Here is a 24,474-nt window from a genome sequence, read left to right as displayed (position 1 = left end):
TGATAACCTCAGTCAGGATTTTTTTTCTATGTGTTTTTATTGCTCTCAATGCATGAAAAAAGATTTGATTTGATTATTTTATATATTTTTTTTAACATTTTTCAAAGAGATTTCCAGATGTCCACTTGAGTGGACAGCATGCGTTTATGGTTTAAACTGAACTGATACTGTATTAAACATAATACAATAATCAAACAGATGGGGAAGGCATAACGCATTCAGATTACTTTTTTGATGTTACAAGTAAAGTAATGTATTACAATAACGTGCATTACGTAATCAGATTACTTTTTGATCTAAGAAGTAATGCATTATGTAATCAGATTACTTTTTTGATGAAATGAGTAAAGTAATGCATTACAAGTCACATAAATTATGTAATTGCATAACTTTTTTAGATGTCAATGAAAATTACATTCTAATAATACAAATACATTTATTTACAGTCAAAAAAAGTCACTGCAGATTAAGTATTTTCAAAAACAATATTCACAGTGTAAGTATGAATTGTAGCTGAAATATAGCCATTGATGCATGAGGTCCACTACAGTGGACAGGTGATTAATCAGATTTTTCTCCCAATCTAAAATCAAAACTTGGAAAATGTTACTGTGATATGACTCATTAGATATTACTTGATGCTGCAATATTTGTTTACCTACAAGAGTCTCCTCGGATAGAAGGAATGGGTGGAACTTGGCATGTCTGACTGACCATTGGCCATCTTGGTTTGGAGGGGGAAAAATCGACACACAACGGCTTACAACTTGGAGCAGAGATAGTGCTTGAAAAGGCTGTTGTTTTACAAGGTCAATGTTTGCCAGCCCTTGAAGTTAAAATATGACACTTGAGCACTGAAATTGTGGATGTGTGGAAAAAGTTTAAAAAAATCTTTATGCAATGTAAATTATTTGTCTTTTTTATATTAGATTTTGGATCAGATCAAATATTAAGCAATGTTCCTTGATGGGAAACATGTTTTATTAAATCCATATATTTTTGTTTGTTTAAAATTAATAATTTCTATTAACTTTTATTTTTAAAAATGATACATAATTGTTCAATTAAATCTATATATATTTGATTGGAGAAAACAAATCATTTCTAATACATATTTCTTAAACGAGAAGTTTTGTTTTGATTAAATCTATATATTGTTGTTTAGATCAAAAATAGAATTTAAATTAATTGACTTTATTCAACATGAAAAAGTTTTATAAAATAGTTTTCATAGACATAGAAAATATTGGTAAGGGTAAGTTATTTATTTTTCATTGGTTCAAGTTATAAAATATAGATGTGAACCATTACCCTAAAATTTTTTAATTGGATGAATGAAAATATTTTTTCAAGGGGTGTCAAACATACTAGATGGTTTAATAGATAATTTCTGCAAAAATAAATAGTTTTATAATCATAGTTTTACTGTAAAATTAACACATATAATTGATTTACTTGTTTACAAAATATTACTGTTAAGATAACTATGTTTCATTTAATTTACAACATATTATTGTTAAGTTAAAAACAATTAAAATGTCATTTTAACATTATGCTCTTGTCTTTTAAACTGTGCTCTAATTGAATATACAATTTTAGTCTGTACAATTTACAGAAATAGATCATTTCTACAAAAATATATGTTTTTATAATCATAGTTTTACTGTAAAATTAACAGATATATTTGATTAACTTGTTTACAAAATATTACTGTTAAGATAACAATGTTTCATTTAATTTACAACATATTATTGTTAAGTTAACAGTGTTCAATTGTATTCTCATTTACGGTATTCCCATGTAGCTATTTTACAGCATTTCAAAGTTAATTTTACAGACATTTTTTACAGTGTATAGGATGATGCACCAGGGTCCACTGTAGAGATTGATGTGCAACTTTGCCATCAAAACCCTTGCAAATTCAAGAAAATGCTTTTTAAATAGGTGTCCACTGTAGTGACCATGCGTGAAAGAAAATGTGAAACATCTTATTTATTTTTTAAATCATACAAAAATGAGGTCCTTCCTGCAGTTTACAATAAAAATAAATAACTAAAATCATTCCTGTAGTTTCATAAAAAAAGATATCTTCTGAAAATTAGGTCAACATACAGTTTAAATATATGAATAATAATAATAATAAATATGTTCCAGAAATAAGGTCATTACTGCAGTTTCAAATAATAATAAAGAATATGTTCCAAAAATTAGGTCAATACTGCAGTTTCAAATAATAATAATAAAAAGAAATTATACCTATGTTTTTAAAAAAGGTAATTCTTGCAGTTTCAAAAAATAATAAAACATATGTTCCAAAAAATTAGGTGATTTCTGCAGTTTAAAAAATATATATATGCCTATGTTGCAAGAATGAGGTCATTCCCATTTCAAATAATAATAATAATTATAAAATATTTTTCAAACATTTGGTTATTTCAATTTCAAATAAATAATAATAATAATAACAAATATGTTCCAAACATAAGGTCATTCCTGATTTTTGTATTTACACACACACACACACACACACATATATATACACTCACCGGCCACTTTATTAGGTACCCCATGCTAGTAACGGGTTGGACCCCCTTTTGCCTTCAGAACTGCCTCAATTCTTCGTGGCATAGATTCAACAAGGTGCTGGAAGCATTCCTCAGGGACTTTGGTCCATATTGACATGATGGCATCACACAGTTGCCGCAGATTTGTCGGCTGCACATCCATGATGCGAATCTCCCGTTCCACCACATCCCAAAGATGCTCTATTGGGTTGAGATCTGGTGACTGTGGAGGCCATTTTAGTACAGTGAACTCATTGTCATGTTCAAGAAACCAATTTGAAATGATTAGAGCTTTGTGACATGGTGGAAGTAGCCATCAGAGGATGGGTACATGGTGGCCATAAAGGGATGGACATGGTCAGAAACAATGCTCAGGTAGGCTGTGGCATTTAAACGATGCCCAATTGGCACTAAGGGGCCTAAAGTGTGCCAGGAAAACATCCCCCACACCATTACACGACCACCACCAGCCTGCACAGTGGTAACAAGGCATGATGGTTCCATGTTCTCATTCTGTTTACGCCAAATTCTGACTCTACCATCTGAATGTCTCAACAGAAATCGAGACTCATCAGACCAGGCAACATTTTTCCAGTCTTCAACTGTTCAATTTTGGTGAGCTCTTGCAAATTGTAGCCTCTTTTTCCTATTTGTAGTGGAGATGAGTGGTACCCGGTGGAGTCTTCTGCTGTTGTAGCCCATCCGCCTCAAGGTTGTGCGTGTTGTGGCTTCACAAATGCTTTGCTGCATACCTCGGTTGTAACGAGTGGTTATTTCAGTCACTGTTGCTCTTCTATCAGCTCGAACCAGTCTGGCCATTCTCCTCTGACCTCTGGCATCAACAAGGCATTTCCGCCCACAGAACTGCCGCTCACTGGATATTTTTTCTTTTTCGGACCATTCTCTGTAAACCCTAGAGATGGTTGTGCGTGAAAATCCCAATAGATTAGCAGTTTCTGAAATACTCAGACCAGCCCTTCTGGCACCAACAATCATGCCACGTTCAAAGTCACTCAAATCACCTTTCTTCCCCATACTGATGCTCGGTTTGAACTGCAGGAGATTGTCTTGACCATGTCTACATGCCTAAATGCACTGAGTTGCCGCCATGTGATTGGCTGCTTAGAAATTAAGTGTTAACGAGCAGTTGGACAGGTGTACCTAATAAAGTGGCCGGTGAGTGTATATATATAAATGTTTATTATTATTATTTATCTTTTTTTAAATATATATATACATTATATATATATATATATATATATATATATATATATATAGTTTTTTTATTATTATTATTTATCTCTTTTTTTAAATATTCCTCCAGTTTCAAATAATAATACAAAAATATTTTTTTAAAAAAACCCTGCAGTTTCAAATAAAAAATTATAATAAATAATAATGTTCTAAAAATTAGGTCAATACTGCAGTTTCAAATAATAATAATAAAAAGAAATTATACCTATGTTAAAAAAATGGTATATAAAAATGGTATATATATATATGTATGTGTGTGTGTGTGTGTGTGTGTGTGTGTGTGTGTGTGTGTGTGTGTGTGTGTGTGTGTGTGTGTGTGTGTGTGTGTGTGTGTGTGTGTGTGTGTGTGTGTGTGTGTCCTGTTCCAGCATGAGCTCCTGCGGGGCGGGGGGCGGAGCTGAGCATGGGGGAGGTCCAGTGCAGGCTCGGCTCTGCTCGCGGCTCTCGGCTGGAGTCGGGCGCTCATTCGGGGCGTGTTTCAGCGCAGGTTTGAATGGAGACGGAAATATGTGAGTTTTTGTAAAAAAAAAAAAAAAAAAAAACACGGACGCGAAGTCGAGCCTTAGGCCAGAGAACAGTCACTGACCCGGAGCTCGACAACAACAGGAGAGGGTTCACTCGGCTGAGAACTGTGAGTTTATCACGGAAAGAGGATTTCTCTTTCTGCTCTTTTTGTACCGTGTGGATTATTGTTTCTGTTGAAAAGAGATACAAAGACACGAGTGAAAGTGGTTTCTGCATGTTTCTGACTGGCGATGCAGAGAGTAGCAATTATACGTGCGTTTCTGAAACATTGTATCATTAATATCTCATTTGGACTGTTTTCTACCGGGACAACCGATTATATTCAGTCTGGTGTTGCATCAAACGGTTTAAGTTAAACAGTTGGCCGTGGATCTATCGTGGACTTTGCGGTTAAATGCACGGGAAACGAACACCAGGATTCGCTTGCATTGTTTTGTGTGAACTGGGCGTTTGAGTGCGGGTTTGTTTCAGCTTCTGTCGGACTCTTCTTTGTGTTCAGATCCACAAAAGCGCCCGATCGGAAGAAAAGGTGCTCCCGGTTACAGCCCGGGACGTTTTATGTTTGGACTCTGTTTGTAAGCACAGTAATAGTATCAAAATCGAAAGAAAGTGTTTGTTCTGCAGTTTAGCCGTGTCTCGATAAAGTGATATTTAACGTAATGATTCACTTTTGCGAATCGATTCGTTTCATATCCCGCTTCGTTTGAGTCACCCTCCCAGGACCCAGAAGCTTTGTATTTCTAACCTTTTTTTTTTTTTTTTTTTTATTGAACTATTTTTAATTGTTATTTTGACATGTTTTTGTGCTTATGATTCCAACATGTCACCCGCCTCACGCTCGCAGTCAAGCAATGTACTAATAGGCAGCGAATCGAATCGTAGATTGAAAGGATCCGGTTCAAAAGAATGATTCGTTGGCCATTCGAGCATCGCTAGTAATACTTATTCACTGGATGCTGTTACATTTAGTGTTGATTATAATTCAATGCAAGTAATGTGAAAGTAATATAACACATTTCCACAACCCATAAATGTAACTTTGGGTGATATGAATTTATTTTTTAATTGTATACGTTTTCCTCGAAACTGAACTCTTAATGCATAATTTTTGCATTTGACCTTAGTGATTTCAATCTTATACGTGCATAGATTTAAATCAAACTCGTATTTTTCAGTGCACTTACGGTTTAGAAGTGATTTGTCATTGTTTGCGTTTCGCTCTCAAGCAACACCTCAATAACGAATGCTCGTACTAGATACCCTTTTATTAGGGTTTTTGTTGTATAAACTTTTTACCTGTATACAGAAATCAATTTTCTTCTTAATTTTGTTAGTTGTATTTAGTTTACTGTGTCACGTCGAGCGCGGTCGCATGAAGGCCCGAAAGCCTCGGACTCTCCTAAGCGCGGGTGCCGTAGGTGTCGCGCATGTCACGCGGCGGTGATTGACGCCGCCAGTCCGAGGCTTTGAGGCCCGTGCGGTGCGATGAGCTCAGATGTCTCATGCGCCGTCTCCTAGGAGACTGTAACCCGAGAACTAGATTAAAACACTCAATGGACGCTCATTTTAAAACATTTTGACCTTACATTTTGATCAATATGTTTTCATCCTTCATAAACGAAAGTGCAGTGTTGTTGACTTTTTAGGCTTCATTTAGTGCCTGTAATGTGTCTTGTGGCACCAGAGCATGTGTGTTTGTTCAACTGTGTTGATGTTTAAATAGGTCAGTTGAGACCTGGAATAATAAGTAACTATATCCAACCAGAATACACACCTGGGACCGGTGTCTTCGTTCATAAATCACAGTTGCCACGCCTAACCTTCACACACGAATTACTGCAGCTGCCGAACGCATCCACACTGAATACCAGATGAACTTCTGCGGCTTTAAACTGTGGTGCAAAACCTAGTCGTGCTGTCCTGGATTCATATTCAGTGTCTTGTAGGATGTGGAAGGACGCTTGTGTTGGTATCATGGACCTCTTGAGATTGTGAGGTCTGTCTGCTAACTTAACATGTCTCATGTAGCTGTGCAGATTTAATGTATTTAGTTGTTATGCACAGTCATTATCAAGTACCAAGCTTTACTTCTGTGCATGATATTGTTCTGACATTAGTTTTCTCTTCTAAAACGGGAATATTCACACTCTTGTCCATCCTATTATCTATTGGTCATGACATAGGCTAATAATGAGCCAACATTTCTACATTGATTTATCTTGTCTGTATGTTTTTTTGTGTGTGTCAGATTGTTCCACTATCACACCTGTAGCTGAAGCGTTTACGAGCATTTCCCACACAAACACGAAAGTATTCATAGCTCTGGCCCAGGTGTGGTCACATTAGTGACATTTCATGAGCAAAAATGCTCCATTGTTTATAATCTAGCAGCTTTCTGTTTGGTTAATGTGGTGAATTCGCTCAATCAACTTGAACTGTTGTGAAATCTGCGTGGGGAACTTTTAAGGCTTTCGTTCATCTTCTGAACACAAATGAAGTTATTTTTGATAACCTCCATTGACAGTCTACGTAACTACCACTTTCCAGTCCCAGCCAGGTAAAGACATCATTAAAGTAATCCATGTGACTCCAGTGGTTTAACCTTGAAAGTGGCAGTGGTGTTACTGTCTGTGGAGGGGCAGAAATATCTCTGATTTCAGCAAAAACATCTTCATTTGTGTTCAGAAGATGAAGGAAAGTCTTACGGGTGTAGAACGACATGAGGGGGAGTGGTGACTTTCATTTTTGGGTGATCTAACCCTTAAAGACTAAAACTAGTGAATATGAAAATGTCTAAAGTGGGAATCTTGAGGAACTTGATGTTTTGATTCACAATTCCACTTTTATAATTTCATGAACAATTCTTTCAGTACTTTTGATTAAGCCAGGCAAGTAATTACAATATTTTATGGTGAAAAAAAAGTCGTACTGGGTCAAAATTGCGTTATTGAAAGGAAAAAGAAAAGCTAAGGTGCATTGGTGTCCAAGTCGCATTTTATTAGCAGCATATTCAGAAATAATATAAAACATTGGTCGTACAAACATTATTAGTTCCCCTCACTCAACAAAAAATCCTTCAAATGTAATGTACAGAACAAGAATGAAAAGTATCAAATAAACATACATTATAGTTGTATTCCTCATAAACAACTTTTATTAAAAACACCAAGTTTAAATTGAATTAATGCAATTTATTCAGGGAAGGGAAATGCACTTTATTAACCTGCAAACAATTGACTTGTTGCATTAACTGATATTTATCTGAAATGGAAAAACCAAAAATAGTTTGATTTATCTTAGCAATGCAAGAACTGATATGTTGTGTGTGTGTGTGTGTGTGTGTGTTGCTCCTCCTCAGACTGATGGGTGACACATGCTCGGAATCCGTCCTGGACAAATGGTGTCTTATCAGCTCCGTAAACAACTCCTGACGGCCCACACACACTCAGCGTGTGTGTTTGTGCTTGAAGAAATGCTGTCTGTCTCGTCCCGTCTCACATGAGTCTTGTTAGGAGACAGAAATGTGAGCAGAAATAGACGCCGCAGTGCCGCCTCTAATTTAGATAATCGAATCGAGCTGTTACTTTACAGCGGGGAAAACAACTGCATAAAACCGTGCAAAAATAGACGGCTATTTCCTAATACTGTTTTAAGCTTCATACTTTCATATAGGGGTGTATGTGTAAAGGTCAGACGGCCATAGAAACACACACACACTCCCCCCGTCTGACCCGTCACACGTACCCTCGCATTCATTCCCATGGTAACACACAAGCTCAGTTGCTGTGGAGATGATAGGCGATGGCAGGGGAATGTGTGTGTGTGTGTGTGTGTGACTGAGTAATGGGGTTTTTATGGAGATGCCGAAGTGCAGGACGCTTTGGCGGAGCTTAGTTTAAAAAGTGTTTTAAATGTTCTTAAAGCATTACAGAAGTGTGTTAATGTCACGTGTTCGCCTCACTAACATACTTTAAGTCTTTTTTTAAATGATTAGGAATTGCGATTATGTACGTATATATTCCTGTGAGATGTTCGAACACAATGGGCATCATTCATTTCGTGAGCAGAACGAATTTCTTGTTGTTGCCTAAATTGTTGTGTTTAATTGAATGAGACGATTTAGGTGAGAATGATTTAAGAACAGTTTCCCCAGCTCATGTTTGAAGAATGAGGCCTGGCGTTTTACATGAAGGTCAAATGTGGGGTTTCGGGTCTGAATATGTGTAAATTAGGCCTGCGCGATATTGATGACAATATGTGTTAACTTTCCCTGATGTCTATTTAACATCTGTCGGGAAATGTTTTGGAAACGTATTGCAGATGAAAACTTGTGAAATGTCTCAGATGTGTGTGTGTGCTAATATAATATGCAATAACGTTTGAAATGTGTAAAATCAATATATTTTAGGGATGCACGATATCGGCCACCATATCGGTATCAGCCGATATATGTTCATTTTTAATGTTAGCGTTATCGGCACAATAAGAACATTTTGCCGATAAATAATGGATTATCTCCTTCGGCTGAGACACTTCAGATGCGCAGTGCGCACTGTTCAACATGATGGTTTTAATTGCTTGAAATATGATTGAAATTATTTCCAAAAAGGAAAATACTGTCAAGTAGGTTACAGTCATATCAGCTACATAAAATTATAATGAGAACATAATTGTGTGCTTGGGACGTGGCTTTAATTGGTGAGACTTGGTTTTGTAATCAGACTTTTAAAAAAAAATGTAAAAATGTAGATTTAGATTTATCGGCCAATATACCGATTATAGGCTTTCAAATACAAAGAGTTATCGGTTTTATTATCGGGCTATTATATTTCCTGGATTGTTTCCTCTTTGCTATCTGCAACATTCACATGTTTTGCATATAACTTGAGTCTTTTAGACCAAAAATACAAATATAATTGAGGTGCTATATTGTTTTGGCACTAAATTGTGGGGCTAAGTGTCTTATTAATAGCTGTACGTTTCCATGCAAAGTTGCAAAATTGTAATATCGCATATAATATTTGCAGAAAAAGCAGTGTTTCCATCCCATGTGTTCAAGAAAACAAAAATTGTCACTTCCTGGGAAACTGGTGCAAAATATCAGTAATAAAAAAGGAAGTTGCTGCAAGAAACGGTGGCTCTTTTCCTCCATCATAAACGAGTGTGTCTCAGAGCGTCAGACGAAACACAGCAAACGCTGTCGTGTTCTCCTGCGTTCGGATGCTGGTGTTCGGGAACACACTCGTGTGTGTGTGTGAGACGCTTCGGGAGGAGTTTGTGTGAGGAGATTTTGACTCGGGCGTTTCAGAGCCACCAAACCAGCGTTTGAGACGCTGCGATGCCATTGGTCCACTCGTTAGTCTGGTTATCCGATCACAAGCTCTGATGAGGCAAGAGTTTGTTGTTGCGCATCAAGAGATTTATCCCGTAAATGTGTTTCCATCATAGTCTTTTTTTATCAAGTGATATAATCAACTTCAGTTTTTAAATTTATGCAAATTTTTTGAATTTGCGTGCATCGGCTTTTCCGTCCAGTGTTTACCTGTCAAGAACCTAAACACAGCGTTTACGGTCTGAAATTAACCTATTAACCTATTTTATCAGATGATAGCCTACATTTATCCACTTCAATGTTTAACTGAAGTTTTTATGACAATTTTTACAAAGTGCATCGGCTTTTCCGTCCAGTGTTTTTTTACATTTATATATATATGTGTAATTGCAATTTTTGAATTTAATAAACTGTCATGAACCTAAACGCAGCGCTTCGGGTTTTTAAATGAAGCTGTGAGTGTGAGTGTCCTGTGTTGTGCCGCCGGTGTCCAGGATCTGGTAAAGCGTGTGTGTGTGTGTGTGTTCCCCCACAGGTCCGTCCTCTCCTCTCCGCCGGCCTCCAAGATAGATTCTCTCAGGAGTAAAGTGGAACTGCTGAAGCTGCCACTGTCTCTGTCGTCCAAATCCATCTCGGAGCGCAAGTCTCAGCTGGGAGGACCCACCGAGCGCTCCAGGGGCGGAGCTGGGGCCCACAAACCCCGCCCACCGGCCCCAGACATGGACAACGAGTCGCAGTACTCCGGATACTCCTACAAGTCTTCCCATTCACGCAGCTCTCGCAAGCACAGGTACACGCCAAACCCAGCGCCTTCATGGGGACTTGTTCGGAGTTAAAAGATGTAAAAGATAATTGTGACACTTTTTTGTCCTCAGAATTGGACGTTATAACTCGAGTTTACGGTATATCTGAGAGACAAAAGTCACAATTGCGGGATGTTAACTTGCAATTGCGAGAAAAGAAGTCAGAATTGTTAGTTGCAGTTACCTTTATTTTCATTCAGTGACGGAGACGAGCTTCCATAGTTTTTTGTGAGATTGAAATTGGTGAAATTTGAGTGGTATCAAACTTTGGTGATATAAAAACCTTATTCAAAGCAAAAATAACTACAGTATATTGTGATTTACACACACACACACATATATATGTATATGTATACAAACACACTATATCGGTCACCATATCGGTATCGACTGATATTTAAATTTTTAATGGTACATGCAAATCCCATCGTTTTTATGAGAGCTTTTTTGGAATTTAAAAAATATACAAGATAATTGCGACACTTTTTCCTCAGAATTGGACGTTATAACTTGATTTTATATCCGAGAAAAAAGTCAGAATTGTAAGATGTTAATTTTCAATAGCTCAGGAAAGAAGTGAGAATCGTTAGAGAGTTGCAATCACCCTTTTTTATTTTCATTCAGTGATGGAGACAAGCTTCCATAGTTTATTGTGATATTGAAAATGGTGAAATTTCAGTGGTATCAACCTTTGGTGATATAAAAACCTTATTTAAAGACCCACTCCGATGAAAATAATATTTTTCTAGGTGTTAACATGTTCTTGTGGCATTTTTCTGATGTTAGAGGACATATCTTGAGAAAAATAAGCTCAAAGTTGTATTTCTGAGTATTTCTACATTCAAATGGCTGTGAATCAGTAGCAGACGCTAAAATGCCGGCTAAAATAGACTGAAGTTGTGACATAGTAACTCCACTGGGCGTCTCCACACGCGACGTCTTGGAGTGAAATAATGATCGGTGATCGGTGATAACTATGATTAACTTCGGATAATAATAATTAACGTGTATATAATACTGTTGCCCCACCGGTATTGGGGATGTAAGCTAGCGGGAGAGACAGAGCTCTCAGCAACGGGCAGGGGGAGGGGCGTCTCCATGCCAACGGCTCCGCCCACAACGCAGAGGCGAATTGCTAATGAGCAACTGCCGCTCTGCTGAAGCGAAGTCCCAGAAAACGGCACAGGTTTTGTGATTTTGGCTAAAAATGGCATAATTATAATTTAAAGACCACTGGGAATGTTTAAAAATAGCTCAAAATATGATCGGAGTGGGACTTTAAAGCAAAAAAGAGCTCCAGTATATTATGATTATATACAGTTATCGTGAAATAAAGTAACTTGTACCTCAGAGGCTCCTCCTGTCCTGTGCCGTGTGAAGACGCTTGAGTGTGTCTGGTGTGAAGGCCTGTGTAATGTAGCGTGTGGTGTGTGTGTTTAGGGACCGGCGAGACCGACATCGCTCTAAGAGCCGAGACAGCAGCAGTCGAGCGGACAAGTCCGTCACCATCCAGGCCCCCGGAGAGCCCCTGCTGGACGCCGAGTCCACGCGCGGAGACGACCGGGTCAGTGCACGCTAACGTGTGTGTGTGTGTGTGTTTGCAGAGAGTAAGGGGATAAGCTAGGGATCTGTATTTATTTTTTGTACAGCACTTTGGTCATTCGGTTGTTTTTAATGGTGCAAAAATGTTATTGTTCCTTGAAACAGACTTTATTTTCTTCATGCTAAATATAATTTGATTTTAATTGGCACTGTTTTCGGCGTCAGTGCACTTGCTGGATTGAGATCAGTAGCAGTTTAGCACCAACATGGACAAAAAGTGCAATAAAGAACCATAACATCAGTCCATATGACTATTAATATTTTGAATTTGCTAAATTTTCAGCTTTGATTTTTATTTTCAACGTTGATTTTTAGTACTTAGAACCTAAACTTACTTTTATTTCAGTTAGGTGGCAACATTTACATTTCAATTTAATTGAATTTTCATAGAATATTTATAATTTTACTTTATTTCAGTTTCAATTAGTGGATGTGATTTTTATATATATAATTTTATTTGTATTTTTTTTTAAAGTTAACAATAACTACTGTTGCATGTAACTCAATCCAGTGTTATTAATATTTTAATAATCTTTTATTTAGTTACACCCTTGCCTCATTTAGTATACACTGTTCTATGAATATGCAAATGAGCCCCGCCTCCACTCACTCACTCAGCTCAGAGATCCACTGGTTGACGATCACACGTTGATCTGATTGGTTACAAGGTAGTTTGTGACGTCAGAAACACGAGGGATTTCAAACCCTGTCTTTGGTTCACTGCAGTTTTAAGGAGAAAATACTCAGCAATGCTGTCGACTTATGAATTTGCACATGATTTGTCTTAATTAAAGCACATTAAAAACACCACATAGACATATAAACAACATTAAAAGCTGGATTTCACCTCAGGGGGACTTTAACGATATTCCAAGTCTTCTTTATTGTGACTCACAGACTCTCTTGATTCTCCATCAGGATGAGAACTGGGGCATGACCAGTGTTGAGTTATGAATTTGCATATCTTACAGCATATTTAAAAACACCACATAGATATATATAAAAAAAAAAAAAATACATTTTAAAAGCTTGATTTTCACCACAGGGGGACTTTAACGATATTCCAAGTCTTATAGTACCAGCCTCGCTCCTCTCAGTCTCTTACTGTCACTCACAGACTCTCTCTTGATTCCCCGGCAGGATGATAACTGGGGCGAGACCACGACCGTGGTGACCGGGACGTCCGAGCACAGCGTCTCGAATGAAGACCTCACGCGGGCGTCGAAAGAGCTCGAGGACTCTTCGCCCCTGGAGTGCCGGCGTTTCGCGGGGCCCGTCCTGAGTGGCATCCTGGGGCTGTTTGCGCTCCTGACGCCCCTGGCCTTCCTCCTGCTGCCCCAGCTGCTGTGGCGCGACTCCCTGGACCCCTGCGGGACGCCCTGCGAGGGCCTGTACGTGTCCCTGGCCTTCAAGCTGCTGGTGCTCCTCATCTCGTCCTGGGCTCTGTTCCTGCGGCCTCCGCGCGCCACGCTCCCGCGCTTCTTCGTCTTCCGCTGCCTGCTGATGGCGCTGGTCTTCCTCTTCGTGGCGTCCTACTGGCTGTTCTACGGCGTGAGGGTGCTGGAGCCCCGAGAGCGTGATTACAGGGGCATCGTGGGATACGCCGTGTCGCTGGTGGACGCGCTGCTGTTCATCCAGTACTTGGCGCTCGTGCTCCTGGAGGTGAGGCACCTCAGGCCGGCTTTCTGCCTCAAAGTGGTGCGCACCACCGACGGAGCCAGCCGCTTCTACAACGTGGGACACCTCAGGTGAGACGGGCCAGAACTCACTCTACATGTTACAGATCATTGCACAGTATCTTCATTTACTATTATTATTATTAGTATTCCTTTATTATTAGGGATGCACCAATATGAAAATTTTGGCCGATAACTCTTTATATATGAAAGCCCATAACTGATATATTGGCTGATAAATCTAAATCCAAATTTGTATATAATTTTTGAGAGACTGATACAAAAATAAGTCTCACCATTAAAATCCACGTCCCAAGCACACAATTATGTTCTCATTATAATTTTTTTGTAGCCGATATGACAGATTTGGATGTTGCACTTTACTGTATTTTAATTTTTTTAAGTGATTTCAATCATATTTCAAGCAATTCAGAAGCATCATGTTGAACAGTGTCTCAGCTGAAGGAGACAATCCATATTTATCGGCTTTAATACATCGGACAAATGTTCTTATTGGGCCGATAACATTATAAACATACATATATCGTGCATTCTTAAAATTCAATACAACACATCAAAACCCATTCCCTGTCGCATGAGAAGTTAAGTGTTATTAACATCAGTGTAAACCACAGGGTTCAGCTTATCCTACATTAGGATTATTTTACAACAGAAACTGAATAATCAAATGTAAAAGTAAAACACCGCTTAGTTTTTTTTCTGTATGAATTAAATATATACTGATTCTTATTAAAGCTAAAGTTATTCAGCCGAGAGCAGCGAGTGATTCTCTCTGTCTTTTGCTCATGACCCGTTATTGCGATTTACACATTTGCAATATTTCGATATATTGTGCAGCCCTGTTGTGAACAGTGTGTGTGTGTGTTGTCAGTATCCAGCGAGCAGCGGTGTGGGTCCTGGATCACTACTACACTGATTTCTCCGTCTACAACCCTGCTTTACTCAATCTCCCCAAGTCCATCCTGTCCAAGAAGATGTCTGGGTTTAAGGTCTACTCCCTGGGGGAAGGTGCGCCGCAGCTTTGCTATCTTTCTCCATTTCTTTTCCTTCCCAAAGTATCTGTTTCAAAATCCACTTTCTATCGATGGATGTGATTTGTGTTTGTGTTTGATTGTCCACTGGATCTGACTGGTTGTTTTGCTCCCCAGAGAACAGCACTAATAACTCGACGGGACAGTCCCGCGCGATGATCGCCGCTGCCGCCCGCCGGAGAGACAACTCTCATAACGAGTATTACTACGAGGAGGCGGAGATGGACCGCAGGGTCCGCAAGCGCAAGGCCAGGTCAGAGTCCTGGAAAACACCAACACAACCGTCTCAAACATCTGGCTGAATCTCACAAAACACAAAAAGAAAAAAAATCATTATTATATACAATAATGATCTAATGATGAAAATATAAAACTTTGAATTAGTCAGAATGTAGATGGAAATATTCATGATTCCTCGATTAAGAAAGAATTGCAATTCACCCGTGTCGTATAACCGGTAAAATACCGACGAGAGTCCATGAACCGCATTATCACACCGTTTTCTAAGGCTACGCGATATATTAAACCCATTTACAATCATCATATAGCATAGTGCTATTGTGAAATCACAAAGGCTGCGATCCAGTTAAATAAATATATGCACAGTTTTGTTTTTTTCGCACAGAGAAGCACAACGCTTTACATATTTACATGTGTGGTTTGCATGTTTTTTACATGTTTACGGTGATGATCACTGCGGCATGAGCAAATTCTGCAGGCATTTGTTATAATACATAAAGTACATAAGTTATGTTTTTTTTATTACCACAATTTTTTATCTGATTAATCTGTGACTACTAAAACTACTCGATAGCTGCAGCCCTAGATGGAAAGTGTTTAAACTAGGGCTGTCAAACGATTAATCACGATTAATCGCATCCAAAATAAAAGTTTGTGTTTACATAATATATGTGTGTGTACTGTGTATAATTATTTTGTATATAAATGCACACATGTATATATTTAAGAAAAATATGTTATTTATATATAAAATGTTTATATTTATATAAAATATACATTATATATAGGCTACATTCAGTCTATATACAGTATATACATGCAAATATTTATTAAATACACATGCATGTGTGGGTATTTATGTATTAAAAATAATTATACACAGTACACATGCATATATTATGTAAACACAAACTTTTATTTTGGATGCGATTAATCGTTTGACAGCCCTAGTTTAAACATAATAAAAGTAATCAAAGCATAGATGTGTTTTTCTTTAGGGATGCACCGATACGAACATTGTGTCCGATAACTGATATATTGGCCGTTAAATCTAAATGCAAATGTTTATGTATTTTGAGCTTTTTTGACCTGAGGATGTTTTCATGAGGTTCATTTATGTTCTGCATGTTAAAGGGATAGTTCAGACACAAATGAAAATCAGCCCATGATTTACTCTCCCTGAAGCCATCCTAGTGTATATGACTTTCTTCTCTCAGACGAACACAATCTGAGTTATATTAAACATGTCCTGGCTCTTCCCAGCTTTATAATGGCAGTGAATGTTTTTTTTTTTTTTTGAAGTCCATCAAATCGCATCCATCCGTGATTAAAGTGCTCCACACGACTCCAGGGTTTATAAAGGCCTTCTGAAGCGAACCGATGCGTTCGTGTAAGAAAAATATGGTAACACTTTATTTTACAGTGTCCTTGTTACATGTGCTTACCATAGTAATAACAGTAAGTTATGCATAATTACATGCAACTAACCCTCAACCTAATCCTATAGTAAGTACATGTAGTCAATTAATATCACTCAGTACCAGTGTCTTTTTAAATAAATTAACTCCGTTACCGTTACCATATGGTGCGTTGTCCATTACTTTTTTAATTAATTCATTTTGGCTGAAGTGTAGCCTACAGCCTAACCTGTTTACAGCAGCGAGGCATTGTTGGTGGTAGGGTTGCCACCCGTCCCTTAAAATACGGAATTGTCTCGTATTTACAAGTAAAATGATGCGTCCGTATCAAATTAAGGGACGCGATTTGTCCCGTATTTTACATAAGGCCCACACATAGCCTAGTTGGATAAAAACATAGGCTTTACTATACTAATAGCTAATAGCAAATAGCCTATAAATAAATAAATTTCACAATAATGTTACATTATGATTAGAATCAAATGAATTTTGTCCATTTTCTAAGCTTAGAAAATGCACATTTATACGGGCTGAATTTTATGGGCCTAAAATAAATAGTGTTTAGTAATTATGTGAATTACACTGCGCAAACTACTACCCACCGAATGAAGAAGGGTTGGCTCTCAGTCTCCACAGAACAAAATGTTCATTTTATTTTATTTTTAGTGTTCACATTTATGAGGAAAAAATGTTACGGACGTGACCGCTCTCCGTTACGGACGTGAGCGATCTGAAAGCGGCACTAAAAGATGCTTTAATACTTGCAGAGACCTCAAACAGAAAGCACAAAACCTTTCTTTAAAGTGAATTTCATTTTGTATTAATTGTATCTTAATTTTAATCAATGTTTCATAAACCAATTGCCTGGATTTAATAAATAAGAAGTAAATATAGCAGACGATAGATAATCACGAAATGGAGGCGCCGGTGCGTGAACTGGAGCTCGTCTCATAAATGAACCGAAACTTGCCTCACAGACATGTCTACTTTTAAACAGAACAATTCAAAACGTAAGAAAACAGACTACAGACTACACTCTGCTTATGTAATCCATATGAAATGTGCATTTCTCTCTGCGAAGATCGCGAGTCGTAGCGAGTCGCCTCAGAAATCCTTGTGATATATTCAGTTTGTGCTGGTCTGACTCAAATAAAATAGTGTTTAAAAATTACTTTCTGTTTAAGTTAGTTTCGTGTTTGTATAGACCATAACGCATAAAAGGGCATTAATGGGAACATTAAATAATGTTTTTTTTTAAAGTAACTAAAAAGTTAGTTTTAACAGTAACGCATTACTTTTTGGTGTAAGTAATCAACAAAGTAATTGAGTTACTTTTTGAACGAAGTAACTAGTATCTGTAACTAGTTACTATTTCTTAGTAACTAGCACAACACTGCTCAGTACTTACATGTATAATTACACTGTAACAATGACACTTTAAAATAAAGTATAACTATAACTTTACCGACTAAAATAACTAGCTTTATTAACCCCTGGAGTCGTGTGGAGCACTTTAATCACGGATGGATGCGATTTGATGGACTTCCAAAAAAAAAAAAAACATTCACTGCCATTATAAAGCTGGGAAGAGCCAGGACATGTTTAATATAACTGGGATTGTGTTCGTCTGAGAGAAGAGTGTCATATACACCTAGGATGGCTTCAGGGTGAGTAAATCATGGGCTGATTTTAATGTGTGGCTGAACTATCCCTGTAATCTGGTGTGTGGAGAGCGCGCTCACAGTGCTGTTCCTCCTCCAGGCTGGTGGTGGCGGTCGAGGAGGCGTTCACTCATATCAAGCGGCTCCAGGACGACGAGGTGGCGGCGTCCCCCAAACACCCGCGCGAGGTGATGGACCCCCGGGAGGCGGCGCAGGCCATCTTCGCCCCCATGGCCCGGGCCATGCAGAAGTACCTGCGCACGACCCGCCAGCAGCCCTACCACAGCATGGAGAGCATCATCGCACACCTGCAGTTCTGCATCACACACAACATGACGCCCAAGGTGACTGACCCAGACATACACACTCCTGCCTGCATCTGCACGCAATACTCACACCACTTAGTATCTCACAATAGTTGCTATATACAGTAGTCAACGTTTGAAGTGGATCTAAAAAGTTGATCAAGACAAGAACGGGTCTTGTTTAATATTCCTGTGTAACTTTGATGAAAGGTTCTGATCCAGTTCAGATGTTGACTCACTTCACTGAGGACTATCTCACAATGCCATCGTCTCAACATGACCTTCCAATGCTAGTGAAGAATGAACCGGGAGGAACATTAAAGGGATAGTTCACTTATTAAATGAAACCTCTGTCAGTAATTACTCTCCCTCATGTTGTTCAACCCCGTAAGACTTTCCTTCATCTTCACAACACAAATTAAGATATTTTTGATGAAATCTGAGAGCTGGATCACTCCTCCATAGGCTTCTAGGTAATCTGCCGGCCAAGAAAAGTTAGTAAAGACATTGTTAAAGACTACAGTGGCTCAACCTTAAGTTTATCAAGCGACGATGAAAATACTTTTTGTGCACAAAAACAAACAAAAATAACGAACTGAGAAGAACTCACCAACATGCTTCAAAATATCTTCTTTTGTGATCAGCAGAAGAAACTCGTACAGGTTTGAAACGCCTTGAGGGCGAGTAAATGATGACACAATTTGTATTAAGTGAACTATTCCTTTAATATGATTTTCTGCATCTCTTTCTTGACTCTTTTATTTTAGTTTTCATTTGTAACTGCCAAAACTTAAGACATTGTTCCGCTAAATTGGATTAAAATACAAAATAACTGATAACTACTATGCATGTATTTCCTTTGAGTAGTATTTTCAGTACTGCTATTCAAATTGTAATATGTTGTTCAGCATTGCATAGGAAATGGCTTTCTTTGATTGAAACCTTTCCTGAAAAATAATTTCAACAATTAATTGTTTTGTCAAAAACATCTTATAAATCATATTTAAATTATAAAAATAAATGTAAAGAATATAATTTTATATATATATATATTAGAGATGCACCGATTGATCGGCTGGTGACCGGAATCGGCCGATTTTCACGTGATCGGCGACCGGCCGGTCAGTCATGCCGGTTTTATGCCGGTCAAATGCACTCGGGCGCCGCATGATTAACATTTGGCAACATCAGCATCACACGTGCACACGAAACACACATGTAGGAAACCTCGTGAATTACGACCGTTTCACACCGCAAGCTGAGCAGCGGGTTTTTTTTTTCTTCGGCGTGCATGTTAATCAATGAGTGCATTCACACCGGGAGCCGGAGCAGCGCGTGAGCGTCAAGCAGGAGCAGCGCGTGAGCAACAGTGAAGCGCGGGTTTCGGCGCCGAGTCTATTCTCCTCGCGCTCAATTAAAGTGAAAGCATACTTTTGATGGACAAAATAAATATGATTTCACCCCAAAATGCACAGAATTTGCACGTCTGGTGTGTTTTAACAAGAACTGAAGTAGCCAGGCTATGTCAGAAAAGAAAATTAAGACTCAAAAATATTTATAGAAAATAACTTGTTTTTATTCCCAATCGTTTCCCTGCACATACTCCACTTTTCCTGTTTATCTTGGCTGGACATGTGTCAGAGAGAAGAACTGTTTGAGAAATATAACTTGCCATTGATGTACAAGTGATTGCAATAGGCCTGTTTGTGTGTATTTATATATTATTTTATTGTCATTACCTGTTTTCATACAAAAGTTTAGGTTGCTAAATATATCAATTTTTTTTAGTTGGATATTGGATGTGAAAAGGAAATGGTTCTTCCATAACACTGCACTTTAGATGTGTGTGGATTTCCCACACCAGGAGTAATTTAAATAGTCCTATTTTATAGCGATTATCTGTTCAAAAAATGTTCTATGCAAAATGTTCTATTAAAGAGAAGATAGAAAATAAATATTTGTGTGTGCTGTAAAGTGGTTTAAAAAAATGAAATCGGAATCGGCTAAAATCGGTATCGGCAGGTCAAACTCAAGAAAAATCGGAAATCGGATCGGCCTAGAAAATTGTAATCGGTGCATCTCTAATATATATATATATATATATATATATATATATATATATATTATTATTAATTTAAATGAATAAATCATTCTAAAAAAATTTTTTTTATCTAATTGTTTTCATCTGTTATTTTACACAAACGTGTCCTTTTCCTAATTAAACTAATTTTATCTTTTTTTTTTTTTTTTTTTTTTTTACTTGTGTATATGGATATTATGTCCACTTTTTGTTGTTTAACAATGATGAATGCATAAGGAAAAGTGTATATTTTAAGTGCCTTGTTAAATTTTTTCATCAGCTTTTTCCATCACTTGTTTATTTTAAGTGTGGTTTAAGAAATTAAAGAACTAAAGTACATTTAGATGCAGTATAGCATGCAAATCAACATGCAAAATGTATTTTTTATATATATATATATATATATATATATATATATGTGTATTATTATTATTATTATTATTAAACTAATCATTTGGATGAATTTAAATGAATAAATAAATACATTACATTTTTTAAAATTAATTTAACTAATATTATCATCTGTTATTTTCATTTAGCATTTTGCCAGTGCAAACTTTATCACTTTTTTTGTGTATGTATACAGTCGTGCCCAGAATTAATCATACCCCTGGTAAATATGATCAAAAATGGCTGTAAAAAATAAATCTGCATCGTTTATCCTTTTGATCTTTCATTAAAAAAATTGGCAAAATCCTAACCTTTCGTTTAAGTAAAAGAATTGAAAGTGGGGGGGAAATCACATTATAAAATAAATGTTTTTCTCCAAAACACGTTGGCCACAATTATTCATACCCTTTTATTAAATACCTTTTTGCAATCTCCTTTTGCCAAGATAACAGCTCTGAGTTTTCTCCTATAATGCCTGATGAGTTTGGAGAACACCTGACCTGAGATCAGAGACCATTCCTCCATACAGACTCTCTCCAGATCCTGCAGATTCCCAGATCCATGTTGGTGCTTCTTCTCTTCAGTTCTGCACTCATCAGGTCAGGGACTGGGACGGTCATGGCAGAAGCTTCATTTTGTGCTCCCTAACACATTTTTGTGTTGATTTTGATGTTTGTTTTGGATTGCTGTCCTGATGGGAGATCCAACCACGGCCCATTATAAGATTTCTAGCAGAAGGCGTCAGGTTTTGATTTTTTATCTGTTGATATTTGATAGAATCCACGATGCCATGTATCTGAACAAGAAGTCCAGGACCTCCAGCAGAAAAATATGCCCACAACATTAAAGATCCAACGGTTTATTAAATCGTACACATGGGGTACTTTTTATCCTTGTGTGCACCAAACCCATCTAGTGTGTTTGCTGCCAAAAAGCTCTTTTTTTAGTTTCATCTGATGATCTGACCACAGAAACCTTTTTTTTTTTTTGTGGCTTTCTGACCCCCAAGACTCAACTAGTCTCTGCAATTCTCCATCTGTGATCCTTGAAGAGTCTTTGGCCACTCAAACTTTCCTCTTCACCGTGCATTAAGGCAATATAGACACACGTCCTCTTCCTGGCAGATCCACAACATCTTTAGTTGATTTGAACTTCTTAATTATTGCCCTGATGATCAAAATGGGGATTTTCAATTCTTTAGCTATTTTCTTACATCCACTTTCTATTTTGTAATGCTCAACAATCTTTTGATGCACATCAGAACTATATTCTTTGGTTTTACTCATTGTGATGGATGATTAAGGGAATTTGGCCTTTGTGCTTCCTCATTTTTAAACTCCTGTGAAACAAGAAGTCATGGCTGGACAATTTCATGTTCCTAGTCACCCTGGTGTGCTAAAAAAGGTAAATATTAATGGGAATATCCTTCAGAGATATTTTATTAATAAAAAAAGTATAGGGGTATGAATAATTGTGGCCAACGTATTTTGGAGAAAAACATTTATTTTATAATGTGATTTCCCCCCCCCCCCCCCCCCCCCCCCAATTTCAATTCTTTTACTTCAATTAAAGGTTAGATTTTTGCCAATTTTTTTAATGAAAGATCAAAAGGATAAACGATGCAGATTTATTTTTTACAGCCATTTTTGATCATATTTACCAGGGGTATGATTAATTCTGAGCATGACTGTATATATATCTATACTATGGATATAGTTTAACAATGATGTATGTATAAGGAAAAGTGTATATTTTATGTCTCGTTACTGGTGAACATTTCATATTTTTCAAAAAAAAAAAAAAGAAAATCCATCACTGGATAATTTTAAGTGTGATGTAAGAAATGGTTCCAGTACAAAGAGTTAGCAAATAAATGCTGTTTAAAGTACACTTGGATGCAGTATAGCCTGCAAATCAACATGCACTTTAATTAGTCCCGTCCCTCTGGTGTTTAAATCCCTCGTCCCTCTGTCCACCAGGCGTTCCTGGAGCGGTACCTGACCCCGGGCCCCACCATGCAGTACCAGCGTGAGAACGGCAGGGGGCGCCAGTGGACCCTGGTGAGCGAGGAGCCGGTGACCTCAGCGCTGCGGCAGGGCCTCGTGTTCTCCCTGCGCCGCCTCGACTTCGCCCTGGTCGTCACGGTGACGCCCCTCCCCTTCTTCAACCTGGGGGAGGAGTTCATCGACCCCAAGAGCCACAAGTTCGTGATGCGGCTCCAGTCAGAGACCTCTGTGTGAGGGGTCAGAGAGACAGAGACAGAGGGACACAACCACTCCACTTTCTTTCTAGATATCACTTTTAAACGACTGTTTGTATGTTTTTTTATACACTACATGAACTCCTTCGACCTAGAGACCGTCCGGATGACTCTCGGCGGACTAACTCTTCTGCGTTTCAGCTGTGAATAATGATCAAATACAGTTCCCAAATCAGTCTCTGAGACACACCAGCAACTACACACACACAGGTTTATCCTTCAAAGCCCATGACAAGTGATGGAAACACTATACGATTGTAGCTGATCAACGCGGAGAAATCAAGTGCTTTACTATTGAATGATTGTGGATCAGAAGCACATGAGACGCATGTTTGTAACTCTACTCGTCGTGAATGTTTTTAAGATGTCGTATGTTTTTGCAGTACTTTATTCTTCATCCTAATGAATCGAGGGGCCTTTATATCATCCGTTTACATCGTTCTGTTCACCAGCAAACCCATGTCCGTTCCCTAGAGCGCGGCTTTCTTCCAAACACACTCGTGGTTTTGCTCTCTTTGGTGTGTACGTCTGTCATGACCAATCAAATGTGTGACCTTTACGTAAAATGCAAAAACATGAATGTGTGCCAATCGTTGTGCCTGCAGAGCTATGCACACACACACACACACATACTCGAATGACCTCGTCCATCCCGTCTCCTCAGTCGACGTCCAGCTTTGGGTCATGTGGTTTCCCACACCCTGTACATAACTCACTCTGCTCTCACACACACTTGTGGACGTCAGTGAAAGAGGAAGTTGACATGATGTAGGTGGTTATGATTTTCAGAACTGACCGTTTCGTTTTTAGGCCTGATGCATGGATACAGGCGATGCAGTTTTGTACTCTTGTTTTTTTTTACTTTTTATCATTTTGTATGAAAGTTAAGCTAATCTTTTAACATTTTCCCTTTAAAAAAATGGTTTGTTGTAAAGAGATTTGTAGATTTTTTTTTGGTTATTGTGTGAAAACATTTTTGGCAGTTGATGATTTCCGAACTAAAACTGTTGCAGCCTTTTTTTTTTAATAAAAGATCAACTCGACTCTACTTTGAAGAGTTTGGCTCATGGTGTGATATGTAGGTTATTGTCTGATGACTCTTGTGGTTATAGATCAGTGGGTGTAAAAAGTCCCCTCGCCCTAGTTTTGGTTTCAAAGCGTATTTGAGTCTAGATCTCATTGGCTCGCTGCCACTTACACTACTCGCCTATCGTCCACACCGTTGGTTTGCTTTTTTATAAGAATAAAAAGCATTTAGTTAATTTGGACAATGGACGTTACCGCTATAAACTGAAAGCCTTCAGATTTCGCT

At 38.0% G+C, this 24,474-nt stretch overlaps 1 protein-coding gene across 1 annotated transcript; it reads left to right on the top strand.

The window, feature by feature from the left end:
* Positions 1–4,277: 4,277 nt before the first annotated feature.
* On the top strand, positions 4,278–23,789 carry vangl2 (VANGL planar cell polarity protein 2). Its single transcript, XM_056248376.1, has 8 exons — positions 4,278–4,449; positions 10,211–10,465; positions 11,919–12,042; positions 13,221–13,828; positions 14,649–14,785; positions 14,926–15,061; positions 18,228–18,471; positions 22,882–23,789. The coding sequence occupies exons 2-8, from the start codon at positions 10,395–10,397 to the stop codon at positions 23,140–23,142; spliced, it is 1,581 nt and encodes a 526-aa protein (XP_056104351.1). The 5' UTR covers positions 4,278–4,449; positions 10,211–10,394; the 3' UTR covers positions 23,143–23,789.
* Positions 23,790–24,474: the final 685 nt, after the last annotated feature.

The sequence above is a fragment of the Rhinichthys klamathensis genome, unplaced genomic scaffold (assembly GCF_029890125.1).
Source record: "Rhinichthys klamathensis goyatoka isolate OS25496 unplaced genomic scaffold, OSU_Roscu_1.1 h1tg000054l_1, whole genome shotgun sequence".
Classification (NCBI taxonomy): Eukaryota; Metazoa; Chordata; class Actinopteri; order Cypriniformes; family Leuciscidae; genus Rhinichthys; species Rhinichthys klamathensis.
The sequence above is the reverse complement of the archived record's forward strand: the minus strand, read 5'-3'. Positions and strand labels throughout refer to the sequence as shown.